This window comes from Zalophus californianus, chromosome 12 (assembly GCF_009762305.2).
Source record: "Zalophus californianus isolate mZalCal1 chromosome 12, mZalCal1.pri.v2, whole genome shotgun sequence".
Classification (NCBI taxonomy): Eukaryota; Metazoa; Chordata; class Mammalia; order Carnivora; family Otariidae; genus Zalophus; species Zalophus californianus.
In genome coordinates this window covers 54,645,132-54,663,417 of record NC_045606.1, presented here as the reverse complement: position 1 = coordinate 54,663,417, position 18,286 = coordinate 54,645,132, and the positions used below count along the sequence as shown (strand labels likewise).

Here is an 18,286-nt window from a genome sequence, read left to right as displayed (position 1 = left end):
CACGTGTATGTATTTTGGTAAAGTGTGTGTTGGGGCAAGAGAGCATTAAATATCCTGCTTTGAATTTTAATGTAACTTGTTCTTATAATGCTTGACTTTACACTTCTACATCTTCTTATATGAATTCATGATGAATACCTGTTCACTTATATCACTTTGGACTTGTAAAGGAACCTGGAATTAGTTTCCTTCGCTCTTAGGACAAAAAATGTTTGGTGGCTTTCTTTTAACCCATTAGTTTTTGTTGTTGCTCCTCACTGAGCTAAGTGTATGGTTCTCAGGTAACAAAGCTATGGTCTCTTTCCTTAAAAGTTTAGAGACAAGTGGAGCTCTGTGTGGCGGAGGGGCATTTCCAGAGGCACTTTAAGAAAAGAGTAGCACACAAGATTGTAATATCCAGCACTGTCCCATTAGCTTCTGAAATGCACGTGGCACATAAGAAGGACTTGGATTCTATTATTGTATATGTACTGTAAGTTTTCTTAAGTGTGGAAGCCATTGTAACCATTAGGGGTAGATTATTTGTGACACACTTGACAATCGCATCGCTATGGTTAATTATGACTAGTCTAGTGGGAGAATAAAGATCAGTGAAGAGATTGTAAAATGACATTGCTTTCATTTCTAGGATTAGGTGAGCTCAGGTACTATGGAAACAAGGGTGTTTTATCCAGTCTTGATGGTGTGACTGGAGCATTAGGTGTGTGGGAAGTATATTGAAGAGGATGGAAGAGGTAGGCAGTACCAGATCATTGATTATCTTCTCCACCATGTTGAACTTGTGACAATTTCTGTCAGTTATTTGAAGTCACTGAGGAGTAGTAACTTTTAGCAGAAGAGTGACGGGATAGGGTGGTGGACTGGAGGCAAGATGTCAGACCCTCAGTTCAGCTAGTTCAGAGGTAATGGGACCTCATGAGCAGTGGGTATAAAGAATCAGCAGTTAGCAGAAGGTTTATCTGCAGAGCATGAATTATGCATAATGCCCATAAGGGCACCTCTGACCTCCAGCTCGTTTGATCGGGGGCAGAGATGGTGGTGGTGGAGGTGGTCTGCTGTGGCAGAGGAAGTCTGATCTTGTCCAAGGCACAAAGAGTTTTCCAGGTACCTTTATTTCGATGTTCTGTGTATGAATAAACCAGCCTACTAGGTTGAAGAGGGGCATGAAGAAACTTAGCTTGATTATGGTGGTGGCCTCAGGAGAGTGTACATAATGGCGGGACTGATCAAATTTTGTGCGGTTCATTGTATTACAGTAGCTCTTCAAAGCTAAAAAAAAATCTTAGGCCATTATTAAGTAATACTGACCTTAGTTATTAGTTACTCTTTTTTTTTTTTTTTTAAAGATTTTATTTATTAGAGAGGGAGCAGGAGGGAGAGGGAGAAGCAGACTCCCTGCTGAGCAGGGAGCTCACCTGGGGCTTGATCCCAGGACCCTGGGACCATGACCTGAGCCGAAGGCAGACACTTAACCAAATGAGCCACCCAGGCACCCCGATCTTAGTTACTCTTAACAGCTTTATGGAAATACAATTCACATACAATTCACCCATTTACAATGTATGATTCATTGTTTTATAGTGTAACAGATATGTGTACCCATCACCACAGCTGATGTTTATTGACTTTTTTATCATCTCAGAAAAAAGCCTCTTCAGCTGTCACCCTCTATTCCCACTCACCAGCCCTATGCAACCACTAATTTACTTTCGGTCTTTATAGATTTCCCTTTTCTGGACATTGCCTACTAACGGAATCACTTGACATGTTGTTTTTGTTTTTTTTTTGGTGATTGGCTTCTTTGACTTAACGTTTCAACGTTGATTCATGTAGTCTATGTTAGTAGTTCATTCGTTTTTATGGCCAAATAATATTCAGTTGTATGGCTATACCACATTTGTCTATCCATTCCTCACCCTAGATTGTTTCCACTCTATACAGTTACAAATGATTTTAATTCTCCTCCACAGCTATGTGAAGGACAATGATAATCTTGGTATTTATTGTGAGATGCTATTTCTATATGTGGATGAACTTTTTTTAAAATAAAGCCTGAATATTTGAGATTTTTAAGTCCTAAATAATAAAAAAGGGACATTCCACCAAGACATTTCCTCTGAGGCTTTAATTTGCTTTGATGCCTTCTTTCCCCTCCAGTTGGAATTTAAAACTTAGTGACACATAGAGAAATGTTTCCTTTGTGGCTTGAGTAAAATAAATTCATTTAGGATTGAGAATGAAGAGATTTATGGAAATGTTGGAAATGTGCAATGGAAGTTTTTATTTTACTTTTTACCTTCAAACAAAGCTGTTTAATTTAAAACATGTGTAGCGGAAATAGATGGGAGAGGTAGAAACTACAAGGTGTTCTAGCAACTGAAAAGATACCCAAACCCAGGGGGTGGATGGTTAACTGACAGATAACAGGAATGTTTGTCTTCCTAATTAATGCAGAATGAATCAAAATGTCCGAACTTACTTAGGGTTAAGTTGTAGTTACTCTTGGAGAGTTGAGTGGGTTGGAGTGGCATGATACAGTTTGGTAGTCCTGACCTGTTTGACATAGCACATGGAGACAAATGCCTGCCTAACAGACTTAAGGAAAACTGGTCACTATAGCACTGCTTACTTAGCGGGGGTTAGAAACCCTTTTGGGATTTGGGAATTGCATGGGGCTATTAACAGTCCTTCCTCTGTCTCTCAGTTGTGATGATCCCCAAAGTTTGTGCATAAAATTTGAATTAAGACCTCAAAGACCCATTGAAATTCATCTTTTGGTGTCTAGATAAAACCCCTCAGGTTGTGGTGTTAACTTGATTCTTAACTAGGTGTCAAGATTGATGCTGGACCTGTTTGTTTGTTTGTTTTTAGGATTATAGTGTTTTTGTTTTCTTTAGAATTAGATTTATTTAAGTACAGTTCACATACAATAAAATTCGCCTTTTTAGTGTATAGAACCGTAGTTTCTAATTACTTTTCTAGAGATTTTACACACGAAATCATTGACAAACAATGGCATTTATTATTAGCAATAGATGTTATAACTACAAGCAGTTTTTTTGTTTTTGGGGGGGCAGTTTCTTTCAAACTCTACAGTCAACATGGGGTTCACACTTAGGACCCTGAGATCAAGAGTTGCATACTCTACCAACTGAGCCAGCGAGGCGCCCTCAAGCAATTTTGTTACGAAAATACTAAGCTTTCTACAATATACGCAGTGAAAATTCTGATGTACATTTCCTTGATTTTTTAAGTTAAATTATATCTCTTATTTAATGTTTGTGTATATGTATATAGTATATATTTACACATAAGTGTGTATATGTATAGTAGTACAAGTTAAGGTAGTATAAGCTATGTGGAGACTAATGTATTACTGAACAAATTGCTTTTAGGAAGAATTAAGAATGGTGTTTATTTAATATTGGCATTTATCCCTACTCCCTACACCCCTTCTCTACCACTACCACATCAAAACTGCAGTATAAAAATAGGTAACTACTCCATTCACAAATAGGTATTAGCCCTATTTAAAATGGGGAAAAATATTAAAGTGCATCCCCAGACAAACCTTGCTATAAATTTCAAACTTAAATCAGTAAACAAAATAAATGACTGAAAGATACCACACGAGATAAATGTTCGTTTTGAAGAAATTGCTTTGAAGTTTAGTAGGGAATTAACAAAAAAAAATTTAGTGTTCCTTAATGGTTTACTGTGTTGGGGGCAGAAAACATTCTCAAGGAATTGTCCTTTAATTTTGCAATTAAATTGTTGAGTAAGTGGTTCACTATAAATTAATAAAAACTTGTTTTACTTTTCAAGAAAAGTTTTACAGTTCTTGGAAACTAGGGACAGTTGAATTTGGTTTATACTGATAAGACCATGAGATGTACATCTGCAGTTTATACTATAAAAGAATTTAGTTACTGTTTTAACAGCTTCTCTTTAGAGAAACATGCACAGTGTAATAATAATGCAGCTGCAGGAAAGATGGTAAAAACAGTTTCAAATTGTACATTTTCCAACAGTGTTAAATTAATTTCAGGTCAGTTAGGTTAATCTTCAACTTAAGACTCCGGGTAGAAAATCAACTATTCTTTTCATTTTGCCAGTCTGCCTTGAGAATAGTCTGTTCTCATTTGCCCATAATGGCTGTGAAAGGAAGTTCTTTGAAAAGGAACATCTTTAAGATAAAACTTGACTTGGGGCCTTATCTCATATGATGATGTGTTGATATACGTATGAGAAATACATGGTTCTTTCTCCTCCAGCTTCAGGAATCAGGCGGCTATGGTTTTGAATACTTTGCTGAGCCACTTAACTTCTTGGTTAGCCATAGGAAGTGAGCTTAAAGTCAGATCTGGGAATAGGCAGGAGAGAGAATCCCACTGTGTGCTCTCTATGGTACCCTTCCCTTGCTTTTGTAGTCCCAAAACCCCAGTTAATTTTTTTTTTTGGCTCATTTCCATCACAATTACTTTGTGATTTTAAAACATATTTCTGCCCTTGTTAATAACTTGGGAAATTGAAAATCTGTAATTTTTTCTCGCCCTCCTGATAGGTGCTGGATAGTTTACTAGTCCAGTATGGAGTGGTGGAAAGCTGTGAGCAAGGTACATGTCTTCTCAATTGCTTTCAAATTTGTAAAAGGAAGGAAATAGAAAGAAAACTAACATTTTTTTTCTCTTCACTTTTCTCTTCCTCTAGTGAACACTGACTCGGAAACTGCAGTCGTAAATGTAACCTATTCCAGTAAGGACCAAGCTAGACAGTAAGCAGTTTGGAACTTTTAATCTATATGTAATAACTAGGTTAAGCACAGTGCTTATATTTTGGGCGGTTGGGTAGCAGAAATAAGTATTATTTTGCGAAGTTTGACCCTGCAATTCTTTTTAAGTTTGAATGTCTAATAAGAATCAGCCCTGGTAAAGATTTATTACATTTTTAATATGTCTTTAATGCCAATAATAGAGTGACACAGTGTGAAGCTGAATTACATCCTATTTGCAAAAAGCTTTGGGCCTGGAGATCCTTGCCAAATTATATAAAGACTTTTTTTTTCTTATCGGTATGTTACATACAGTATTGCTATTTAATGTAAAGCTGGTAAGTTGATCATGTGTTAAACTAACACCTGGGTAAGTTTTCTTGGTCACTGATTTTTCTAATGATTACTATTAAATAGAGGAGTGTGCAGACATTGGATCAATGTAATTTGTCTTTAGATTTGAAAAATAGATTCCAATGCAGTTGACAGGAGGAACTTCACAGATGAAAAGATAATTCTGTAGGCTTGGGAGTGATGTAATGAACTGACTGAGCACTAGACTAGATGAGGATGTCACAAACACTGCCTTGGACAGAGCTCCTCAGAACACAAAACGCGGAGGAACAGCATGCGAGGTGCCTATGGCAACGTGCTGAGTGTCCGTAGACCATGGAAGCCTTAACTGCCTCTAGATACAGTACAGGCAGGAGCAGACTGCCTGTCCTCTGCGTGTGTAGAGGTGAGAGGAGAAACCATTACCATGCTTGCTGACCCTCAGCCCTAAAAGGGAAAGGTGAAACCAGTTTCATGGGTGGGAACAGAGCTGGGTTACAAAGGCAGCACCCATTCAAGGAAGGACGATGAAAGGAAAGACAGGGCTGGGAAGGAGGTGGGGATTTGCATAACACAAATGGGACTTATTTTTTAAATTGGTAATACTAACATGGTTCAAATTTTTAGAGGCACAAAGATGTAAATCTTCTTTCCAGTATTGTCCCCAGTCACTTTGTTGCCTTCCTTGGAGATAACTACACAGAAGACAAATGTGTGTATATTTCCTCTTCATACACGTGATACCCTAACATTTGACTGTTTCGTACATGTAAATACATTTATGACTTACTTAGTCCCAGATTGGATATTAAGTTGTCTTAAGTTTCCAGCAGTTATGAACAGTGCTGTAGTGAATCCCTTTGTTCATGTCATTTTGCATGTGTGTGAACATGGCCACAGGTTAAATTACTAGAACTGGATTTGCTAAGTCTAGATGTATCTGCTTTCTTTTTTGTTGGATATTGGCAAATTATCCTTCATGGAGTTTGAAATACTTCAAATTCCCATCAGCACTGTGAGTCTGTTTCTCTTTATTCTCCCTAACATGGGGCTTCATCAAACTTTGCTGATCTAGTGGGTAAAAAGTAGTAATTAATTATGTTAATTTCATTTTTTTTCTCCTAAATGAGACTTAATGGAATTCACTTTTAATGTTTTAACGTGAAACTTTGAATATGTTTAAAAGCACCCTATTTTTCCCTCTGTTTGTATCTTCATTTGAAAAAATTTAAGCTTATATGAGGTGTTTGGATATTACAGAAATTGTGGTATAAGTTGTAAAACTGGCTTTTAAAAAAAAAAACAAAACAACCTTTTCTTCAACCATATCGTGTAAGGGGAAATACAGGAAAGTAGATTGGGGCATCAGAGTGAGGGCGGTAAGAATAGAAGGCTCCATTTTATCTCTGTATTTCAGTCTCTACAAAGATCTTTAATGAATACTTGGTAGAGTCAACTCCCTGTTAGATGGAAAATATGAGATAACATGTTAAATCTGAAGATATTTGGAGACAGAGGCCTGTTCTAGCTGTCTATTTGAAAACTTAGGTGAGGCTGGGTAAAGGGGGAAATACTTAATTCAACAGTTAGTTATAAGGAGACATAACTCATGCAGCTTTGAAGAAACATAGAGGAATTTAAGTAGGGACAGGCTGACGTTTAGCACTCCCCTCCCTCTTAAAAAAAGTACCCCAACCGGCTAAGAAGAGTACAAGTGCGGGAGGTGTAGAGTGGCCAGTCAAGGCACAGTCACTGCGGACATGGATCCGAACGTGACAGCAATGCGAATGCAGGGACATTTTAGTCTAAAGGTACTTGGTAGTGGTTGTTAGAAATTGGCAGGCTCCTGTTGATCCCAAAGACTGTTAGGAATTTGTAATTTAATAAATTAGGTAACCTAAACAAATAAATTGGGCATTTCAGTGAGGGAAATAGTTATCATATCCCTTATTCTAATAGTTAATCAGCCAGGAGTTATTGATTATCAACTATTGACCAAAAGATACCGGTGAATTTAAAGGCAAAGTCACTATCCTCAAGGATATACGTCCCTGTGGTGAAAGAGAGTAATGGAGGGGGATCAATTCCTGCCCAAGTTGAGTTTCCTTACAAGCATATTGGGGTTTCTCCCCCTCAAGAATTCCTGAGTTCTAAGACAATTAGAAAATAATGGCATATTCAGAGAAAGTTAGTAGACTTAAAAAATGGGGAAAAAAACCAATTTTGTGAAACCATGTTATGAAAATTGTACATTAAAGTTCTCTAGTAAGTTTTTAAAAAAGATGTGGAGTACATTCTTGTTCTGTGAGGAGAATTTATCTTGAGAGGCATTGGATGTAATGGAGAAAGCATGGACTCTGGAGTCAGACAGCTCTGACTGTAACCTTGACCTCTCTGATTTTCAGTTTTCTCAGCTGCAAAACGAGGGTTAACAAATATATTCATGCATGTACACACATACTTATAGAAAACGGTCTTATCAAGTGGCCTGACACATAGACACCCAGTAAAGAGGGCCTCACCTTCAACCCTCTGTTTCTGGGTTGCTTCTAGAGCAGCTTGAAGTAGGTTGAGCTGGGGAAGATTGGTCCCTCTAGGACTTGCTCCCCTGAAGCCTGGTTGCCTGTTCTCTGGGCTCCAGTATGACTGCTGCCTACACTAGCCTGATGTGATTTCTCCACACCCTTTCCTTGGCAGCCATCCAAAGCTTATGCCTTCAGGTAACGAGAGCGGGGGGGGGGGGATCGATAATCTCATTTGACTTCTTTGCTTAGCATCTGTATTACCCGAGAGTGCACAGAACTGGGATGTGCTTGCACAGGTGGGAGAAGAGGGTGGACACTATATTCCAGAGTCCAGTTCCATGGAATGGTCTCTGCGCCACCACTTTTCTCACTGTGACTCTGGCCAGATGAATCTATTTTAGTTCACCCCCATCTTGTAAGATGGGAGTAATTATAGTCCTTAGCTCATGAAACTGTTCAGAGAAACTCACATAATGCCTCCAAAACACTTGTGATAATACCTAAAAGGTAGTAAGAGCTCTAAAGGTAGCAGCTATTATGCATTTTCCTAACATTTTTCATTACTGCTGCTAATACCCTGTTATTTATTATATAGTATACTTCATTTCAGATAATGACTGGCCACCGATACTCAGGAGATCAGGTCCTGGTTTAAAAACATTTGTGGCTGCCTCTTTGTTACTTACAGCTCTATGAATGCCACTTTTAAGAGGATTCTTCAGTAAGGCTGTCTCTAGAATTTAACATGGAAATTCCTGCCACCTTCTGGCTAAGAAAAATCAAAGGTTAATAATGCATACATTGCTAGGAAATACATACATTAGTTTTAATCATAAGTCTTGAATTACTAATTTGTTAAAATAATAAAATGGGTAACAATGATGAAAATTTTTAAAAAATCATTAAAAACAGAAGTCTGTATTTCAGTATTTCTTGTGTCTCGGAGCAAGAGAGGCTTGGGTCTCTGGATCCCCCTGTTGCCTCTGTTCTCTGGGGACGCTTAGATGATGCAAAGACAGACATTACTCATTGGAAGGTTTGTCATGTGTGACAGAAATAACCCTTCAGAATTTGTAGGCATTTCTGTAGTTCTTATACTTCCTTTTCTTTAGGGTTCTTACTTCTGATGTTGATGTTTTTATTAGGGAATAGGAATACAGTCTATTTATAGTTTGAAGCTAGCATTGCAGATGCTTTTACATCCATTTGAAGAAGTGTTTGAAACAATGTGACTGATGGCTGAGGGGGAGGAAATTGACCCTAAACTTTGAAAATTATGTAAATAGAAGATTTATTCTGGAAAAAGAAATGACTGATAAAGCAGTAAAAACAGTGGGATTTCTTGCCATTTTGCCATTTAAGATAACATTTATGTTTGCCATCAAGTTTGGTAGACATTGTCCCGTCATAACTTAAAAAGTGACAAAAGATAATTTTGTGCAGTATTGCAGATTGTCTTGCCACTAACATATTTATACCGTTTGTAATCTCTGTGTAATATTTTGTTCCTACCACAGTCTCTATGTATCCAGCTCTCTACTGCGTATCTGGGTTGTTGGAGGTTGCTTTTTTTGCTTTTAGAACCAGTTTAGTAATAAATTCCTTTGCAGGTAAATATTTGGTTTTTGTCCATAATAGTTGCCTTATGTTGCATCCCTGCAATGGTATATTACCAGATGTTTACTAATTATAGCAGAATTGTATGTCTCAACCTTTTTTTTTTTTTTTTTTAAACCTCTTATTCTTCCTACAAGGAGAAAACAGAATGGTTTGACTTTTCAGTAATGGCTAAACCTCATTTTGTTCAGAACTATGTGATATACACTAGTGAGGTCTGGAGTTTTAGAGTTTAAAGGGACTATAAATCTGTTAGTTTTGTCAGTGAGGAGGCTAATGCCAAACAAGAAAACGACCTTTCCAAGGTTACTTGGCTACTTATTATTCAAGTTGATTAGAATTCTGGTCCTTGGTCCATCTTCTTTTGTACTACTCAGAACTGTATGTGTGTTTTCTTGGATAAGTTTAACTTCTCTGGGCCTCAATTCTTCTTTACCTCCCTCTTCCTCATCCTTGAGTTAAACTACTAATTCTCTGTCTAAAGGCCCTTTCAGCTGTACACTGTGACTTGCCCTGATAAACTTATCAATGTGATTAAGTGCTACCCCTAGCAAAACTATTTACCTCCTTCTGAAAATCGCATCAGAGCAGTCTTGTAATGATGGGAAACAGGATCCTGAGGTTGTGCTTGCTTGATAAACATCCTTGAGTTCCGCTGAACTGAAACACATGTGTTTTGAGTAATTATAATTGTTTATCATACATCTTGCATTTGCAGCAGGTTTGGTGAAAATATTATGTTGGCCTCATAAACTCAGCAGACCACCTGATGACATAACTGAATTTTAAACTTTGGGCATAAAAAGGCTACAGTAATTGACAACTTACAATCTCCAATTGTGAGGAATCCTTTGTTTGCAGTTAGGTTACTCCTGTACTTTTTCAGCTATATCCAAGTTTGGAGCACTGTGGTTTGAGAGCTCCAGAACTCTTAGTTGGCAGTTAGACAGTGGAATACACAGAGTATGAATGCTGAATGCTCTCTGACAGGAACAGTCTGAGTTTGGAGCATTGAGGACCCAGGCTATGCACTGGGTACCGAAGCACCATGCTGTCTGACCTTTCTTTCCCCCTCAAAAATCTTTTTTTTAAAGCAAAACAGTGAAGTTTGGAAGTGAGTTTATGCGAAGTTGAGAGGGCTATTTCTTGGGGACAAGTGTGACTTTATTTAGATAGCCTCAGAATACTTAGAAGCGGCTGGTGATTTACATGTCTATATCCCCATGGAGGAGGAGGTCTATGTCTGTCTGTGTATGGTCCTTTCTCTCAAGAAAGAAGTTACTTACCTTTTTTTGGTAACATTACTGACTTATCTCCACAAATTTTACTACTTTTCTTCTGAAGTTAGCAATATTCAGTTTATAGTGGGAAAGGATATTATAGCAAACTGTATTGCCTTTATGCCCACAGATATAGTTGATTCCTTCATTATTGCATTCCTTATTTTTATTTCATTATTATTTTTAAAAGATTTATTTGAGAGAGAGCGTGTGTGCGCATGTGCACATGAGTTGCGGGGGAAGGGGCAGAGAGGGGGAGAGAGAGGGAGAGAAGCAGACTCCCCACTGAGCACAGAGCCTGATACAGAATGCAGAACTGATCTCACAACCCTGAAATCATGACCTGAGCCAAAATCAAGAGTTGGATGCTTATTAACTGACTGAGCCACCCAGGCACCCCTTTCCCTATGCTTTTGAAAGAACCGTCAGTGATTTGTTTCACCATGGCCTTTGAAAAAGTTAAAAGTTGCTTTGAATGAATATCTAATTGGTTGAAACTTGTATGCAATCCCAGCTTTCTATAATAAGTATACCTCATAAATGTTAACAAAATTTCTCAGCTGTTGTCATCTTTGAGAAATAACCAAAATATTTTTTGGACCTTAATCCACATTTTCCTTAAGGAAAAAGAGGAGAAGGAGAAAGGAACAATGTGTTAACCTAAGGTTCTGTTATCAGAGCATTGATAAAAGTTGGTGCTGTGTGTGCTGCTATCACCCTGTGAAACTTAAGAAAAGAATGCTGTCTGGGACACTTGGGTGGCTCAGTCAGTTAAGCGTCTGCCTTCGGCTCAGGTCATGATCCCAGGGTCCTGGGGTCGAGCCCCACGTAGTGTCAGCAGGGAGCCTGCTTCTCCCTCTCCCCCTCACCCCCCGCTCCTCCCTGTTCATCCTCTTTCTCTGTCTGTCAAATAAATAAAATCTTTAAAAAAAAAAAAAAGAAAAGAAAAGAACATCCTCTGAAATAGAAATCACTGAGAAATATCCCAAGATATATTGTATTTGGGGTGGGGGGGACGCAAGACCGGAAACATTTATGATAAGATCTCAATTATGCTTTTATTTTTTAAGGTATCGTAAAGCAATTTTTAATTAAAAAATGACTAAACTATTGATAATTTAGAAGCCACGCACTGTTCTTTTCTATATTTGTGTTCAAATGTATACGTGTGTATTTGTGGGTATAATTTATAATTTTTCTTATTTACCAGTTTTATTGAGAAATAATTGACAAAACACTAAGTTTAAGGGGTACATCATGATTTGACTTACATATATGATGAAATGATAACCAAGGTAAACTAGTTAACATGGGTCATCTCATAGATTAAAAAAAAAGAGAAACAATTTTTCCTCCTGATGAGAATGTTCAGAATCTTCTCTCTTAACAACTGTCAAATACGCCAAACAGCAGAGTTAACTGTTAATATGTTGTATATTATATCCATAGTACTTAAAACTGAAATTTTGTACCTCTTAAAAAGCTTTTTAAAATTTGAGTATAGTTGACACAATGTCACATTAGTTTCAGGTTCAATGATGCTTTTAAACAGGGTACTGAACACATACACACGTGTAAATGTATGGAAAGTACTGGTCTGTTTGCAGAGATGTTCAGTTAACAGTGATTCTGGGAAGGGTCTTGGGGGGTTGATGATGGGGACAGAGAAATTTCTTGTTACTTGTATATTTCTCCTTGATTGGGATGTCTTGTAATCTGAGTTCATTCTGCGCTCTAGGCACTGTAGGACAGTGATGCAGCAGAGGATTCAAGTAAGAAGAGAGGGCAGAATTAGGGGGTCCCAAGAACATCACACCCTCTCTACTTGCCTAGGCCTGTCTGCCAATTGCATGCTTATGGTACCCTTTTGGTGTTAGAACTACTGCTTTTTTCCCCTTAGCATCCAAGTCAGAAACTGAATCTGCAAATAAGGAAAACAGTATGTGAACAAGAAATGACCACTCTGAGCAACTGGAGAGAAACTGCTTCATGCCTGTTTTTTGTTCCCTGCCTGAGCTGATCTCAGTGCCCATTGGAACAGAATCTGAGCAAAGACTTTGTATAACCCTAGAGAAAAAGTGTGGGGCCTTTATATGTTTTTAATTTTGTTGTGTACTGGGGAGTGTATATTCTTAAGAGTGTTTATGTGTGCTTTTAAAATTTTGGCCATATCTTCTCTATCAATTTTTTGTTGAGTTATCCACTTATAAAATATGTAGGTAATATAGAACACAATGTAGATGAATGTTACAAACATAAGTAGAAGATGCTAGGCATGATAGTACCTAATGTATACTCATGTATACTTATTAATACAGAAGTTTGAAATAGGCAAAATTAATCTATTGTGTAAAAAAAAAAAAAAGAAATCTAGGGGAGGGGTAATTACTGAAAAGAGGTCCTGGTGGGGCTTCTGGGGCATTGGTATGTCCTAGTTCTGGATCTGGATATGCATGTTCACCTTAAGAAAATTCATTGAGGTGTAAGCTAAAGATTGGGTACTTTTCCATAGTAAGGTTTAAAATGATGAAAAAGAGCTCCTTTCCAAATATAGAGATGGGTGGATAAATGGATGCATGGATGCACGGATGGATGGATAGATAAAGTAGAAAATAGCTTCATTTGCTCTTTTTGGTTCACCAGCACCCCTGTCTCTCTGCCCCAAATCAGATCATAAATTCCACAAGGTCAGGACTGCTATTTTCTCAGGGACTTGCTCATAATAGGCACTGAGAATTTAGAATTTATTGACTGATTGATTATCTTGAGTATTAACTTCTGTGAATCTCCTGTTGAGTGGTTTAGGGATACTTGTCCTTAAATTCTTAAAATGTTTTAATATTTGTATTTCTTAAGAGGGTGAAGTGAGGGAGGTACACATTTGTAATGTCTTTTCCATTCTGATTCGGAAAAACAAGACAAGACAAAGACTGTCCACTCACTTCTCTTGCTGTTCGGGTACTCATAAGCTGTTCCTAACCTCACAGGTAGTAACATTTTGTCAAGCTCTTTTGATTAAGCTTTTTTATTTTCTACTTTTCATTGGTAGGTGGTAAATATGTTCTCTTTGGAAGCTTGGTCTTTTCTTCCGTGCGTGCGTGCGTGTGTGTGTGTGTGTGTGTGTGTGTGTGTGGAGGTTGGGTTACATGTGTTAGGAGTTTGCTACTTGTTCAGTGGCTTTATTCAGAAGTTTCAGAGGTAGTAATCCTGAGTGGAAGAGATGGGTATTGCTTTGCTGAAAGGTTTCTAGAGCTCAATTTCTCTTCCTGTACTCTGCTCTTTGTCATTTTCCAGAGCATTAGACAAACTGAATGGATTCCAGTTGGAGAGCTTCACGTTGAAAGTGGCCTACATCCCTGATGAAACTGCTGCCCAGCAGAACCCCTTGCAGCAGCCCCGAGGTCGCCGTGGGTTTGGGCAGAGGGGCTCATCGAGGCAGGGGTCTCCAGGATCAGTCTCCAAGCAGAAACCGTGTGACTTGCCTCTACGCCTGCTGGTCCCCACCCAGTTTGTTGGAGCCATAATAGGAAAAGAAGGTGCCACCATTCGGAACATTACCAAACAGACTCAGTCTAAGTGAGTATTAGTGAGGCTGCAGTGGGTATTAATGTTTTTCCCTTTGAATCTTAACAGAGTAAGTTGTTCTGGTACTGGGTGTCCTTCTGAGTGTGGCTGTGATCCTTCCTTGCACAGTACTTGGGAATCTGGAAAACCCTTGTGATTTGATGTCTTAGTGTTCATTTTATGTAAATCTGAGGCTTAAGCTTAATCGCCAAGAGAACTTCAAATTTGCATACATGAGTGGAAAACGATCCCCAATCCCTTTCTGATGGGGGAGGCACTGATGAACAAAAGGGCCACTTCTTGGTTATTTTCTGCTCTCCTATCCACACCACCATCCCCTGGGATACCTGCCTTCTGTGTTATAGGAAGGAATTTTCTGGGGTCCGGTACAGAGACGGTTTTCAGTCTTGCTTTATTTCAGTAAAAAATCATCCAGCTTATGTTCCAAACTTATCCTGTGATTAAGCCATGTAGTTAGATTGACTTTTTTTTTTTTTTTAAGGATGTTTGATAGCTTTAATAGGAAAATTTTAAGGGAATGGAAGATTCTCCATTAAACATTGGAGCTAGCTTTGCAGGAGTAGAAAGCAGGAGCTATAAACAGACAGTAGCCCCAGTGCTGACACATTGTCTGGTATGTAGAAGGCTCTCATATTTGTCAAATGAATGAAATGACTGGATGTAAATTATGCTCAATGCCCTTAAAATATGTCTAAGATACTCTATCAATTTAAAAGCTTCAACGAATTATATATTAGTTGTTCTGCTTTATTAACCATCCTTTTAGGCTGTATGTGGAGATTTTGACCCAAAGAAGCTTAGCAATGAACTGTCTTCACCCCTGTTCTTTAAAGTGCACTAGGCACATCTCTGGGACAGCATATTCCATATTTCCTGAAGAACAGTGAGTGCACTGGGGAGAAGTGGCCGTGTCATTGTATGCAAAAGAGTATGGAAATGGCCTTGGCCCAGCTACAGAGATGAGAATGGTTTATTTTACCTTTTAAATTTAGTAAGGAAAATGATTTCATTTTATGTGGTCCAAGCAATTAAGCAGTCTTTTCCTGAAAGTACAACTATAGTGCTGTGTATATCTTGCTTATGTATGTTTGTTCCAATAGGCTTAAGAGGATATCCATATTTATCATAGGGACCATGCCTGTGTTGAACTAGTGGACTCATTTCTCATGCAGAACCAAAATGAACTGTGCTTAGTGGTGTTGCACGCCCACTCTACCTGCAGAGTGATGTCTGATCCTGCCTTCCCCAGCCTTCCCCTGCTTTGAAGCAGGAGATGTTGGATATGGATTACCTTTGTGCTAAATCAATGGTCTTTGACTTCATCATGTAGGGAGTGGGGAAGACAGTTGAACCATAGTTGGGATCATTTTTAATCTTAAATTTGCCTGGTTTTAATATTAAAATTCAAGGGCTCCTTGCTTTTCTTGATCCACTGTTACCTGCAGAAACTAATTATTAAATGGTTTCCCTCCCTTGTCGTGTGGCAGATTAGAGTTTTCCTTTTAAAGCTACTCATTTCCTTGTCAGAGGAAAGGGCTTCTATGATTTAAATTGAACTGTTTGTTTTATTTAAGGCAGGAAGATGGAGGATGGAGAGGGAAGGGAAGCAATTTTTGTTATATCCGATGATTCATTTGCAGAGTTCTGCCAGTGGATTTAATTAACTCTTGCCGTTGAAACTAGTCATTATTAGATCCTCTGTTTCTGGAATGGTCTCAGAGGGCTACCCTGATCTGTAAAGCAATATTCCTTCTCTCAGAGGATCAGAGTTTTATAATCCTTAACACTGTGAATGGGTGGAAATAAACTAGAAGGAGAGAGATTAACATGTTACCTACTAGAAGATAAGCTATAATTTACAGTGATGGGGGATTGAAACAGTGGTTGGAAAGATGGTTCCTGAGATTGGGACTGTTACCTAAGGCACATCTAATTATTTCTAAATGTCGCTTATTTGTTTCATTTTTATATTGCCTTTTTTTCTAAGAGTTTGGAAATTTTTTTAAATTGAAGTGTAATTACAATACAGTGTTACATTATTTTCAGGTATACAATATAATGATTCAACAATTGCATACATACTCAGTGCTTACCATGTTAAGTGTGCCCTTTATCTCACCCATCCCCCCACCTACTCATTGCCCTTATTTTTAGGTCTAGGTTTTAATTCTGAGATAAACTTCAGTTTTCAAACATTTAAGAAAATGAAATCCAAACTTTGACTTTATTGGTGTGATGAAGTGGTCATTCTTTTTATTTTTTAAACCAAGTACATTTTATTTCATTTTTATTTCTTTTAGAGAGAGAGGAGGGGGAGGGGCCGAGGGAGAGGGAGAAAGAGAATCTCAATCAAACTCCCCACTGAGCACGGAGCCTGAGGGAGCCTGACATGGGGCTTGATCTCAGGACTCTGAGATCATGAACTGAGCCGAAATCAAAGAGTCAGACGCTTAACCGACTGAGCCAGCCAGGTGCCCCTGAAGTGGTCATTCTTTTTTTTTTTTTTTTTTTTAAGATTTGATTTATTTATTTGAGAGAGAGAGAATGAGAGCCAGAGAGCACGAGAGGGAAGAGGGTCAGAGGGAGAAGCAGACTCCCTGCCGAGCAGGGAGCCCGATGTGGGACTCGATCCCTGGACTCCAGGATCATGATCTGAGCCGAAGGCAGTCACTCAACCAACTGAGCCACCCGGGCACCCTGAAGTGGTCATTCTTAATGGCCAGGAGTTCTGTAGGTTTTCTAGTGTTTGAGTGGCTAGAGGGACTCACCAGTACTTGATTTTCCCCAGACCTACTTTTCCAGATAGTTGATTTTCTTTCTTGTACTTTTTAAACAACAGAAGACTTATTTTGTATTTAATTCAAAATATACAGCATGCAAATTTTTTTAAAGAGGGGATTACCTTTTATCTTATTCCTGGAGGTAGCCATTGTTAAGGTGGGAATGTAACTTTATAGGACATGTTCTGCGTACCTACTAACGTGTAGCTTTAAGAGAGAAACCCTATCATATGTATTGTGTTGTTTTTCATGTACTATGTTGGTACCTGTAATTTGACATGTTTTTACACTGCTAGATGACATGTTACTTAAACACCTCCTCCTCATGGCCATTTTGAAGATAATTCCAATTTTCTTTCTGTGTAAGTAGTGCCACAGTGAACATTCTTAGGCCAGTGGTTTTTAAGCAGTGGTGATCTTTCCCCATAGCAGACATTTGGTTATGTCCAGTGTGGTTGTCACAACTGGATGAGGGGATGCTATTGGCATCTAGTGGGTATAGGCCAGGGATACTGCTGAACATCCTCCAGTGCACAGGACAACTCCCTGCAACAAAGAACTAATCTGGCTCAAAATGTCAATAATGCTGAGGGTGAGAAATACCACTTTAGGCCCACATATGAGACTATATCTGTAGGAGGTGTTACAGAAAGTAGAATTCTTGGGTCAAGAGATGATAAGCGTTTTTGCTTTGACAGGTCCTGCCAGTTTGTTCTACACTCACACCATAGTGTGAGAGTGCCTACTTACATCCTCTTGCCAACACTTAATCTAAACTATTTGAAGATCTGGAACCCAATGACCTCTTGTTTTGATTGACTTGTATGTGATTACTAGGGAGGTTGAACATCATTTTGTGTTTATTAGCCATTTGGTTTTCTTTGAAGTAGAATTGCCATCTTCTGGGGTTCCATTGCTATCACTCTCTAGTTTGTGGACTTTCCTCTATCAAGGAGGCAAAAATATGGAAAGAGCCTTGCAAGAAGAAACAGATGAGCGAAGTCTCATATGATGGATAGTGGATATTCTGTGTGGCATAATGAATTCACTGTGGCTTGTGGGATTCCAACCCTGGCCCTCTTGACTTACGTTCCAGCTCCTATTTGCCTTAGAGCAGAAGAAAGCCTTTTGTCTGAACCAAGCCTTTCTGACATGAGATGTTTGCTCTGTGACACCAAGATGAAAAATTAGGCTCATACTGCTTGGGAGAAAGAAAAGATGTGCCTACTTGAGAAAAGGGGATGGGGGGTGGTGGATATTCCTGGAATTCAAATTTGTCTTTAAGGCATCAAAGTTGACAGCTTTTATCAAGAGTTTATACTCTTGAGGGAAGTGAGTCATCCACTCTTTGCCCGGAAGTCTTATGACTGTGAAGGTGGTACTTACAGACTCTGT

The 18,286-nt window shown here is 38.6% G+C and overlaps 1 protein-coding gene across 1 annotated transcript in view; it reads left to right on the top strand.

The window, feature by feature from the left end:
- The window catches only part of IGF2BP3 (insulin like growth factor 2 mRNA binding protein 3), a 143,307-nt gene that overhangs the window by 92,982 nt on the left and 32,039 nt on the right, over positions 1-18,286 (top strand). The window contains exons 4-6 of the mRNA XM_027573663.2: positions 4,565-4,616; positions 4,711-4,774; positions 13,821-14,102. Of these exons, the coding sequence (XP_027429464.1) occupies positions 4,565-4,616; positions 4,711-4,774; positions 13,821-14,102 (398 nt within the window). The remainder of the gene's footprint in view (positions 1-4,564; positions 4,617-4,710; positions 4,775-13,820; positions 14,103-18,286) is intronic.